Below are 12,708 nucleotides of genomic sequence, written 5' to 3'. Positions count from 1 at the left end.
GCATTACGATGATAGGAGTTGTGTTATCTATCATTTTTATTAAAAATTTGGGTAAGAAATTGGAATATTTTTATCTCTTTTGTATGTTCCATACGACATGTAATGTATACGACATATTTTCTTCAAATAAAACTAGTAATAGATTTTATAAATAGGTTGACTATCAACAAATTACACCTTGAGAATAAATAATAAAAGTTGTAATAAAAAACTTACATTATTTTTGGTTAAAAAAATTGAAGAAAAGTGAAGCTCCATTACAGAAAGGAACAGTAAGTGTATGTTCTGTTCCTTTTGCTTTTCAATTTAAACATAGAAAAAACAATTCAGGAATTAAAGGACAAATGCAAGACTGTTAAAGGAGACAAGCTAAACATGTTGAGATTCACTAATGACATTATTCTTTAAACAGAAACCAAAAACATTGGTTAAAAGAAGTAGCAAACGGTACATATTAACAGCTTGGAGAGAAATTTTATTTAAAAAGAAAAAGAGTGAACAATGAAAAGGAAATTTAAAAAAGCGGTTAGTATTAAGGATTAAAACACTTGTGCATGTAAACATAATATAATTTTTTACTGCTAGAATTTGTAAATCAGGTATTTAAATTAAAAGGATGAATGAAGTAATGTATTGATCAAAAGCAGATTAGCATCCCAGAAGAAGGAGCTTTATTAGCTAATTAGCTTTCAGGAAAAAAAAAACAGTATGAAATCAAATAAATATTTCAAAAATAGAAATATTTTCTTAAAAACAAGTCTTGAACTGTAATGAAACACAGATGATAAGTAAAAATGAAAACAAAAATAGTAACTTTTGAAATTTGATGTTAAGGAAAAATATTAAAATTAGCTTAAGTATTTGATGATAACATGGTTATAGCATTTAATACTTACGTTACGAATTCAACATCAGCATATACATTTTCCTCTGGATGCCTAAAATAGAAATATTCCAAGATAAAAATTATGTGAAACAATGCAAACTGTTAGCACTACATTGTAATCAACAAGAACAATATAAATAACTTACACATTTGAAGTTTACTGTTCGAATTCCATAACTTTTAGTCAAGTTATGCAATTTGTTTTTGAATTATAAAGCAATACCCAAAATTTTAAATATTAGTATATCAGCATAACTGTTTCAAAAAAATATTTTTGACCTCTTTAAAATTTGGGAGCTCATGCATCAGGGGCTTTTAATAATTGTGATACTATAACAATATGGACATAGTTACTTAGACTCAAGATTTTAACTTTTACAGAATGACAATCAATTGTAATGTATATAGTTTAAATATAAGAGTTTTATACTTTTACATATTTCAATCATAAATTATAATTCCTCCTGAAGATGGTATGATAATCGAAAGCGCTAGAAGGAAATGAATAATATATTGGTAAGCAGTTTATCCTATATACAATAATTTTTTTTCATTTTTAGTGGCTTCCATACTTAAGAGGAAGCATTCAGGTAAAATTAAATTTTAAGAATATAATCCCTAGGTAATGATAATAAATTATAAAACAGTTTTGAAATTGTTTAAAAAATACAAAGATACAGCCATTATTCCAAATAAATATAGTTGTAATTTTCTTGGAAGTGGGCTAAAATTTTTTGCTAATTCTTTCTTTAAGAAGTACTAAAAAGTAGGAGTTATAAAAAAAAATCAAGGTTTTTACATTTTAAATGCAATATAACTTAGCAGATATATTTCAATTAAAAATAAATTTAAAAAAAATGTAATTTGTTGGTATTGCAGACCAATAGAGTGAAATGGAAAAAACCTTTTATAGTGATTTGAAGATCTATTGATATAGAAGATTTAGATCCAAAAGATCCCATTAACTCCTTTTCTGAAGCAAGATATAGCTAAAAAAGGAAATTTATATCATTTTTTTGGAGCGATGATTATTAAATTAATTTTTTAATATAATTTGTGATGTTGGATTGATTCAAATATCAGTATTTCATATTTTTAGTAATTAGATGGGAGGGGACAGAAAAAGAGGCTTTTAAGAATGAAGGTAAATTTTTGATCACCTTTTTAATTCTTTCTGACGTAGAATACACTTCAAAGAATAATAGCTTATAAATCAACATTCAATCCATTATAATGATAATTTTCATCATCTACAACATTCAGTTGATAGTCTTATAAACTGATTGATTAGCAGTTCAATTGACCATTGAATAAAGTAATAGAAATCAAACAACAAAAGGAAATCTGCTATATTTTGTTATAGAATTTAATTAGTTGACCTGATTTATGCTTTAGAAATACAAAAAACTGTATCCATGTTCTAGTTTCAATATGTATGAGTAAGCAAATCAGACAGATACTCAACATTATACAAAAGATGCATACAGAAAAATATGTAAGTCAAGCAGTTTTTCCAGAAAGAAAAAATTTAATTTATAAAAATGAACACTATAGAGATTGGAAATAAAAGCTTATTTAAAACTAGTTATTAAGGATATATTATTATTGTTTAGTAGATATTTTATACAATATGACAATACCATACGTACCAGTCATCACACGGTAGCCTGGAAGAAAGGGGAACCTTTCTGAAAAAAAAATTAATAAATATTAAGGAAACATAATAAATAAAATGTGACAATTTTTATTCTTCTTTACTGACAAAATTAATTTATAACTGTATAAGAAGATAAAGTTAGAGTATATAAAATAGAATGTGATTGTAAAACAAACATACTGATAGTCAACAATCCAGTCACTTGATTGTGACCATAACAATAAAATATATACAGCGGTAAAATAAAATAATTATGCAAATCATTACTAATAAACTAATTGTAGTTATCTTTTGTGGTGTAGAAATCATTATTCTAAGAAATGTAACAGATTCTACTAGAGACTGAATTTAATAGTTATTGAATTTAAATCTGCAACATTTATAAACAAATAAGTAAATTATACTCAAAAATTATTTATAATATTCTAAATTACTCTCTGCCTTTATTTTTTCCAGAGGATGAATGTGGATGATATGTATGAGTGTAAATGAAGTGCAGTATTGTTCAGTTCGACCATTCCTGAGATGTGTGGTTAATTGAAACTCAACCACCAAAGAACACCAGTATCCACGATCTAGTATTCAAATCCATGTAAAAATAAATGACTTTACTAGGACTTGAATGCTGGAACTCTCGACTTTCAAATCAGCTGACTTGGGAAGACGCACTGTCCACTAGATCAAGCTGGTGGATTGAATTACTCTCTGCTTACCAGTTTTAATTTATTATCTTTTCCTTTTTTGAAAAGATCTCTTTAAAATCTTTAAATTTTTTCCTACAAAAATTATTTAAAATGTTGTCTACTTGAATTCTTATTTTAATAAAATCTTTTATATAAAATGTTCTCTTAGTAAATAAATAAATTAAAAAAAAAAAAAAATTTAAATAGAAGAGTAAGGAAGTGTGCAATAAAATTCTAAAAAATTGTTTTTTTAACATTGTTTAGAATTTTCTTTTACTTTAATTTTCATCGCATGAACCAATATAGCTAAAATGCATTATCAACAACTAATTTCTATGTGATAAAAAAATGTTTTGTCAAAATGAGGGAAAATATCAGTGTCCACTTGAAAAAAAATAAAAAACAAAAACAATGATTCCAAGAAAAATCATTTCACCTTTTATTCTCATTCCTAAAATTTTAATCAAAAATTCATTCTGAGGTGGCTTAAATTTTAATTTTTGTTCTATTCTCCTTTTTTCATTTCACCTTAAGCAAATGACTGTTATAACTGTTAATTACTGTAAATGACTGTAAATGACTGTTATATTATTTATGAATAGGAGGCAATCTTCTAAATATTTTGAATGAAGTTGTAAGTAATAGGCTGTGAAGAATTAAATTGTGTGGATTGTTGTGTCTGTGTAAATACAAGTTCATTTACCAAATTTTTGTTAATCATCTTACAATTTATTCCATACGAACAGAAAAAGACCAAATCAATGAAATGTAGTCAATATAATTGAAAAAAAAAGAAATGGCTTTTGTTTCAGTTTTGAATTTTGTATGCAACACAAAGAAAACAATAAAATAAAATGCATCATAGATATTACTGACGTAATAAATATTTTTATGCTTTGTATGTAAAAAGTGCTTTCCATGCAAAATTATATATTTCTTTATGGAAATCATGAATTAAAAAATTGGTGATATTTTGAATTGTTAACCCAATTTCAATAAATAAAGTATTGATATAAAATCCAGCCTATTTAATTTATTAGAACCGACCAGTTACCTCTCGCAGTGTATGATTCAGCCATATATCAATGTCATGTGGTTGTAAAAAATTACTTTACAAAATGTAAAGTCTTATGGTTATAGGAGAAAACTGGTGGAATTTGGCAGATTTTGAGTTATCCTCCAATCATTCCTCATCCCTGTCACAGATCACACATTTTTGGGATTTTTAACAGACGTATGTGTTTATAAGGAGCCAAGACCTTTCTTTCTTTTTCCTGTTTAGCCTTCGGTAATTACCATTGAGATAATACTTCAGAGGATGAATGAGGTTGATATATATGAGTGTAAATGGAGTGTAGTCTTGTACAGTCTCAGTTCGACCATTCCTGAGATGTATGGTTAATTGAAACCCAACCACCAAAGAACACCGGTATCCACGATCTAGTATTCAAATCCATATAAATATAACTGACTTTACTAGGACTTGAACGCTGGAACTCTCGAATTCCAAATCAGCTGATTTGGGAAGACGTGTTCATCACTAGACCAACCGGGTGGGTTAAGGAGCCAAGACCTATTGCTAATCAAAATTTATGATCGTATTCTTCCATGGAAGGCACAAAATATTTTCTGAGTGACTTATAAATAACCTTTTCTTTTCTTTTGAATAGTTATTTAAGCATCAAAGCCTGAATAAGTATACCCGTATATTATACAATAATTTCAGCTTATTCATCATTGTTAAGAAAAAATTAATTTTCAGCAATTTTTAAAACTATAAGTACTTTATTGTGAGTCAGATTTCTAATTTCACATGCTAACAACTTGCTGTAAACAAGTTATCTACATCTTATTTCTTGGAAAATAGTGCCAAACTGAAATAGCATGGTTTAGATAGCACACCGTAAATAGCATGAGAGAAAACTGTGTTAGTGCATAAAAAATAGATAAATGTAATCATCAATCGGGTAGAAAATTGCAAACATGTTCATTCAAATTGTGAATGAACATGTGTGCAAGGACATACACAATTTTCTACCTAATTCTATACACTAAAAAACATGTTTGTCTGAATTGATAATAAATATCAGCAAAATGCTGTACATTATTTTGGGTTTGAAAATTACTGACAAGTAAATGGAATAAAATTATTGGAGCTGTATTATTTTTGTCTACACCAACTAAGAAACTTTTCTCACATTATTTCCTTTGAATTATGAAATGGTATTATTCCACATATACAGATATACTATGATGAAATAAACTGCATTGTAAAAAAATTTTAAATGAAAGTAAATTATTTAAAATAATGCGAAATAAGCAATTGAATCCATTCCTCTCATAACAAATAATTTCAAACCATCCATATCATAAACTACGAGTATTATATCACACTAGATGAAAGTATGATTCTAGTGGTTTTAAATTAAATATTTAAAATTAATCTGTGGGCTAGCTTTTAAGAATTTTTTTTTTTTAAATTAAAAATCCTAGTATTTGATTTAGCTTTGAAATTCAACAATTAGCAATAGTATGTTTAAGAATTATTTTCATTAATCTCTTCTATAAATTTTAATCATCTTATATTTTATTTTTTTATTTAGAATCTTTAGATATTTAATTTACTGTTTACTATTTTAAGTACTATTACGTACTTTAATGAACAACACTTTTTATTTTATAATTAATTCTGTATTTATTGTGTATTCAATGATGCTGTTCTGATCATGGTTTAATTACGATTCCCCTTGATCTATCTGGAAAATGATAACTATATTTTGTTTATCCCCAGAGTAATACAACTTCTGATTCCTGATGTGATCTGCATTATAAATTACTTCATATTGTTCAAATTACTTCACATTTATTAATTCATAGTAACATTATGACCGCCAGCATCATCTGTGTATGCTTATTGTGGCAAAAAAAAAAACTGTTTCTTCTAGTCAAAAAGAAGTATTTACTATGGTCAGAAATGGATGTGTTTTTTTTATATATTATCTATATATATATATATATATATATATATATATGTATATTTTACTTTTATATCTTTAATTCTATCATTATTCAAATAAACTGAACTAAATGAAGTACAACCTAATCATAATGAAAATGACTATTCTCACTAATACACAATAGAAGGCTAATATAATACACATGTTATTTATGCTAAAGTGGTTTATACAATGAAATCAGCAGCATTTCCTGCAGTTTTGATGTTCATAAAATGCAGCGTTGAGCATATTCATACTCATTTAAGTAGTTAATATTTCATGATATCACTCTGTTTACATCTAGAAAGAACTAAGAATAAATAAGGTTTAGACCACTCTTATGTAACACATCTAATTAAATCTATTTTTTGTGAAGTTTAAAAAATAACAATAATAAAAATAATGCATATGAAAATGCTAGTCACTTAAAACTGATATGTAAGAGTACTCATCTCACAGTGTATTATGTATGAATACTTTTAGCTTCCATTGAACATTACAATGGATAACACACACACACACACAAGCGCGCGCGCGTATTCAACTTGAGAACATTTCAATAAATTTTAAATTGAACTTACGTAATAAAGAATTCTTTCCTAGAATCATGTGAAATCCTGAAATTAAAACAGTTTTTTACATGCATTCTGTTTGTTTAGTTAATAGAATGAATGATTTATTATTTTTTGTGATGTTTATAATATAGTAAATATATAAATAATTATTACAAATGATCTATAAAATGTAGTTTTATTATATATGCACAAAATGTTTTTGTACATAAAAAAATTTATTAAATTTGAAAAGAATTTACAATCTTTTTAATCATGGCTGGACCTTAATTTTAGTTTCTTTCAGTAACATATAAACCAGTTGCTCTATTACTCATCGGAGAAATTAGTGAAGTAGGATAGTGAATAAGAAAATCATTTTTAGTGTTAAAAGTAGGATAAACTATTTTTTTTAATTCCATAATTATTGTCATTATAAGAAATCAATTACCATTACATCCTTACTATAAGGCAATTCAATATTTAAACCATGAACTTCTGAAGTGTTAACCAAACCAAATTTTTGAATTACTATAAACTCACTGAAGATAGTTGCAAGGATGTCTGAGAATGTTTGGAAATAAATTATAAAAAATGTATTATTTCTAAAAATCTGATTTGGTTTGTTACTTCAAAAGTTTATAGTTTTAAATAATTTTCATTGTCAACCTTTACCTGTACATTCAAAAGAAAATCTGAAAATACCAAAATATGGACTCTATTTAATATATATTGTACACAATACTATAAGATAGAGCTCCATATTCACTTCTTCGAAGAATTTTAAGAAAGTGTTAAAAAGAATCAGTTAAATTACTGCCAAGGCTCTAGCACTTTTTTACGTAATTTTTCACTTTAAATACATTTAAATCATCGATAAGCTATGACCAGTCAAGGACATAACAATAAAAATAAAATAAATAATTATATGTTACAGAAGGCAAGATGCCATTCTAATAAACAGAAAATTTATAAGAATTTTCTCTGTACAAACTCCAAATCAGAACTGCTATAGCAGTCGCGTGAAAGGCTGTTGTCCTGAAGCAAGTGGGTTTCTGCTGAGACAGGACTGTTACAGCAATCAATATGATTCCATGTTTTACTGTCCAGGTAGCTCTGGTAGGATCATTGTAATATTGTATACTTGTACTTTCAATATATCTGTGCTGGTACAACATGCGAAAAAACTGGGCGCACTTTAAATTTAAGGTTAGCAGTTCTTTTCCTTTGCTCCCGCATTCCTGAGTGTTGTACTGTTCTTGCTGTTGTTTGTTCATGCTGTTAGTTTCAGTATCCTTTATTCTGCAATTACTGTGTTCACAATTGATTGGCTTTGTATAGTTTTGTGAGTAATGTAAAGTGTTTGTCAATAATGGTCCCGTTTTCTGATCTATTTCATGAAACAGTTGACTATTTTACAAGAGCATAGTGACGATGATGAACTCTACAATATTTAATGAGTGGCGGCAATGTAAAGAGTATTTCTAGTAATTTAAGTTGATGTCCTGATAATCAATCAAATATTGATGGTCTAAATGCAACCTAAATCAGGTAACAACAACTAAAAACTGACAGGTAAAATTAAACAACAGGAAAAACAGGTAACAGGTCAACTATGAACATTTTTCACGATCATGATTACAATGAATAACAATGAAACAAAGTGGTGTTTAGTTGTTGTGTATATGCGCACATAGGAAGCAGCATGCAAGGCTGCAAGCGAAGAGAGCACAGTCGCTCCAGCAGCGTCGAACCTGGCGTACTGGTCGAAGGTAGTTTTTTTTTTTACTCCGCGTGTTTTGTGATTAAAATCCATGTGCCACATTCTTGAATGTGATTAAGTGTAGAATTAGATTATTATCCTGCTTCCAGCTATTATATTTGATTCATTTTTTCAGTTCTTTTATTTTATAGAAAACTTTAACCATGAACTTGAAAAACCCAGAAAAAAATTTTCTGGACCAGCACCCCCACTAATTTTAGCTACGATCTCCCACTGCTTCATATTAAACTGCGATGAAATATCGATGAACTATTTTGACCCAGTATCAAAACATGAATATTTACTGGAATTCTTCATGCAAATCTATATCTCACAAAGCAGAACCAGATTTTTACCTTTAAAAATAATGGGGATATTCTTTTGGAATTTAACAAGGGATACTCGAACACTTCGTTCTTATAGAAAAAGAACAATCATCATTAAGTATTACGCAATTGTGTTATAAGATAAAATGAAGCCTGGAAGATCTTGTTCCAACAGGACAATGTTCATCCTTACATTTCTGCTTTAACTTGAAAACTCTCTAAGAGCTCAAGTAGGGTGTGCTACCCATCTTCCGCATGGCGTGGATATAGTTCCATCAAGCTGTCACCTGCCTGGTCACTTAAAGGATTGTAAAAGTGAGAAATTCGATTCGAAAAGAAGCTATCGAAATATGTAAGGGTAGGTTGAAAGGTTTCACTTCTAAGATAAGAAAACCTTCCTGACCATTGAAATGTATCGCAGTAGCAGAAGATTTCACACAGAAATTAGTAAGCAAGTTACTTGATTGAATTTGATAAATGAAATTCGTATTTCAACCTCTTCCTACATCATTGTGTAAAAATATAATAAAACATACTCACGTTTCAGTTATATCAATTCCTGATAACATCGCATTTTCTGGGCTGAAAAATGTGTAAATTTATTTAAATATAATTTCAAAAACATACATAAATTATTTTAAATACATAATACATTTATGGGTAGGTATTTTAGGAAATATTAAAATATGATTTTTTTTTAAATGGCGTGACAGAAATTTAGTATCCACTGCTCTTCTGCACGTATAAAACATAGATTTTGAAGTATCAACTTGATTTTTAGTATGTGTAATTGTCATATACACATTTTTTTTATATTTCTAGATTTTTCAGAATTCGACCTTGAAAAAGGAGAAGAAAAGTAAAAAATTTGAATAATGCTTGCAAATTTTCCCCAATTCCGACTATACTAATCGAGATATTTACTAAATTGTGCTTTTTAAATATAATCTTAGTAGAAACTAAGGTAACTCGTGATATGCTTTTTTACTTTAGTTTAGATGCCTTACAGTCATAAGAAAATACTGCAAACTTAATAAATGTGATGGCTTGTGTATCTTTATCAAAGATAATCTAAATTTGATATGGTTTCATGTAAACTGTTGAAACGTAATGAATTAAGTATTTATTAAAAATTTGATAGCAGGATTGGTTCAACCGATTGGCATTCATATTTCGCCTATCGAAGGTGTCAAAAATTCATTTCTCGTTGGTTTAGAAATTACATCAGCCAGTTAACAAGGAATACGAGCTCACTACTTACTTCTTTATTTTCCCTATTTAGCCTCCGATAATTACCTTTCACATAATACTGCAGAACATGAATGAGGATGATATATATGAGAGTAAAATAAGAACTTCACTACGTAATACATCGTAATAAGAACTACATCAGTATTGTAACCAATGTGATTGACGAAGACGTTACATGTCAGGGAGAAATCGAAAATAAAACCGGTTCAAAATAACCCACAGTACACCGCATTTTAAAGGAAAGTTTGGAAAAAATCGTCGCAGTGTATTGAATTCCATACCAAATAAAGGAGTAGCAAAACGTGACAAAATTATTTGAGAACTGCCTTCTCTTTATGAAAGTGAAGGTGAACAGTTCGTAAATCGAATAATGACTACTGATGAAACATGGACGTGATTTGAACTTGGACTGAAGTCACAAAGCAGTGCTTGGAAGACTCAACATTATTCGAGACCAAAGATATGTCGTCGCATGCTGTTAAACGTGTAGAAAATGACGATTTTCCCTTACGATGAGGATGGTGTTATTGCTTCGAACAGAATGTCAAATGGTATTAACGTGACTGCTTCTTGCTACAGGAATTTTATTCGGAAGGTTGAAACTACCAAAGTTTGAAAACTACGTCCAGAAAAAGTCGAGTTTGGTATGTTAATTCTACATGACAATGCGTGCCCACATATTGCGACCGCTTCCACTGATATATTCTTTGATTACGTTTGGAAAACCCTTCGCTATTCACCATACAGTCCTTGTTTGCGCTCTCCGGACTTACATCTCTTTCGTAAGCTAATAAAACATTCCTAGGTATTCGTTTGAAAGATTTATGGGGCTACTGTGACCCAGAAAATTCGACACTTTAACAAAAGTTCGTGTATTGCACCTTTAACATTACATGATAAACCATTGGCGAACATCATTACATAAGGCGGAATACATTGAAAGGCAGTAAACTTGATTAGGTATATAAATAATAATTTTCTTTGAATCCTGATAAACTGTGCGTTATCGTTTTAGACAACTTACAGTTGTTAAAATACTCCTAAAAGTGTTTTATATTAAGGTAGTTTTTTTAATTTCTTTTATATTAAAGCACTTCATAAATTTATAAGTAATATGTACCCAATTACTCAAAAAATAATATATTACAATCTGTAAGAAAAGATTTTGTTTGGAAAAAGTATTTTCTCATAGAAAAAAAGATTTCTACTCGTATAAACTTTTCATTTTTTTAATATTTACGGATGAAGAATTATACAGTCCTTAACAAATATCTGTTTATGTAAAATAGCAGTACGTACATAAGTAGAGCTTTTGCTTTATTCACTCTATTGAAATGCAGGATACATTCAAGTAAATAACTGATAGAATATTCAAAAGTATTTAAAGAGTATTTAAACGTCGATCGTATCAACTTGCGTTTCAAAATGTCATATTCAAATAGATTTTGTTGAAATACAAAAATATTTGTAAATTTATATTATTAATTATATTTTTCTAATTAAAAAATAAATATTCATTATAATAATAAGTTTTAACAAAGGCCCTATTGTGATGAACACTTTCTGAAGTGGCAGCACAAGACGCGATGAACGTAAGTCGAATGTAGGCTCACGCTGATTGTAGGGTTAAATACATTGTATAAAACAAGAAAAATACATAAAAATAAAGAGATATTTAGATGAACTGTGTAGGAAAGAATGCATTTTGAAATCCGAATTCCAGAAATTATAATACATAGGACCCATTTATTAAAAGCTACTTTTTTATTAATAATATGCTATTTTTTTATTACTTACGTATTTATTATTCCTCCTTTGATCCTGAAAAAAATATTAGCTTTAATTTAGTATAGTTTCTACAATTTTTATTTTATTAACTAATATTTTCTTTCTCTTTTATTTCGTTGATTGATAACTCTGTATTAAATAATGATTGGCAAAAATAATACAAATAATTATTTCAAGTGAGCTTTAAGAATCCTGTATGAATGACTGTTCCAAGCGATCAAGGGAAATAACTGTCCATATCATTAGGGTGATAAATATGATTGTATTGTTTACTCTAAATACTTTGATCGTTACAAAAAAAGACTTAATCATTAATTACTAAGTTTCATCGAATGAGTCTTTCGATTGCTACATGTATATCGATAAAATTACGTAACCTCATTGTATCATATTCTAATGAAGTTCCTGCTGGATCACATCTCAGTGTTGCATCACTTATATAAATTATTTCTTGAATCTTTTTTATTATTGATTTTTTAAATTTAAAATAAGGCGATATCAAGTATTGAACTCGCCGGTACTAAGACTTAAAATTAACAAAATGGGACCGATAATTCTATCTTTGAACCCTTACTTTATGACCACATAAAGTAAGAGGTCATCTGTCTGTGATACCAATAAGAAAGACAGTGAAATGAAAGACACCTATGTTAAGTAAAAGTAGACAGGATTCGACGACACACAGATAAAGGTATACGGCTGGCTGAATTTTGAGGTTCGTTGCGTTAACGAATTTACCGGAGGTTAACGAATTTTTTGGTTCCGATAAGGTATGAAGTAAACCAAGCTTATTAACTCCTTAACTTAA

The 12,708-nt window shown here is 28.4% G+C and overlaps 1 protein-coding gene across 6 annotated transcripts in view; it reads right to left on the bottom strand.

The window, feature by feature from the left end:
• LOC142332849 (uncharacterized) overlaps positions 1 to 12,708 on the bottom strand; it is a 65,227-nt gene that overhangs the window by 25,286 nt on the left and 27,233 nt on the right. For 5 of the 6 annotated variants that reach the window (XR_012758409.1, XM_075379500.1, XM_075379497.1 and 2 more), the window contains 5 exons: positions 11,910 to 11,933; positions 9,402 to 9,443; positions 6,804 to 6,839; positions 2,536 to 2,574; positions 897 to 938 (listed from right to left, as the gene is read on the bottom strand). Coding sequence is in view for 5 of the 6 variants with exons in the window: in XM_075379500.1 (XP_075235615.1) it covers positions 897 to 938; positions 2,536 to 2,574; positions 6,804 to 6,839; positions 9,402 to 9,443; positions 11,910 to 11,933 (183 nt within the window). In the remaining variant the exon portion in view is untranslated. The remainder of the gene's footprint in view (positions 1 to 896; positions 939 to 2,535; positions 2,575 to 6,803; positions 6,840 to 9,401; positions 9,444 to 11,909; positions 11,934 to 12,708) is intronic. The other variant, XM_075379498.1, reaches the window with a different exon arrangement.

The sequence above is a fragment of the Lycorma delicatula genome, chromosome 12 (assembly GCF_047948215.1).
Source record: "Lycorma delicatula isolate Av1 chromosome 12, ASM4794821v1, whole genome shotgun sequence".
Taxonomy (NCBI): Eukaryota; Metazoa; Arthropoda; class Insecta; order Hemiptera; family Fulgoridae; genus Lycorma; species Lycorma delicatula.
This window is presented reverse-complemented; position numbering and strand designations above follow the sequence as displayed.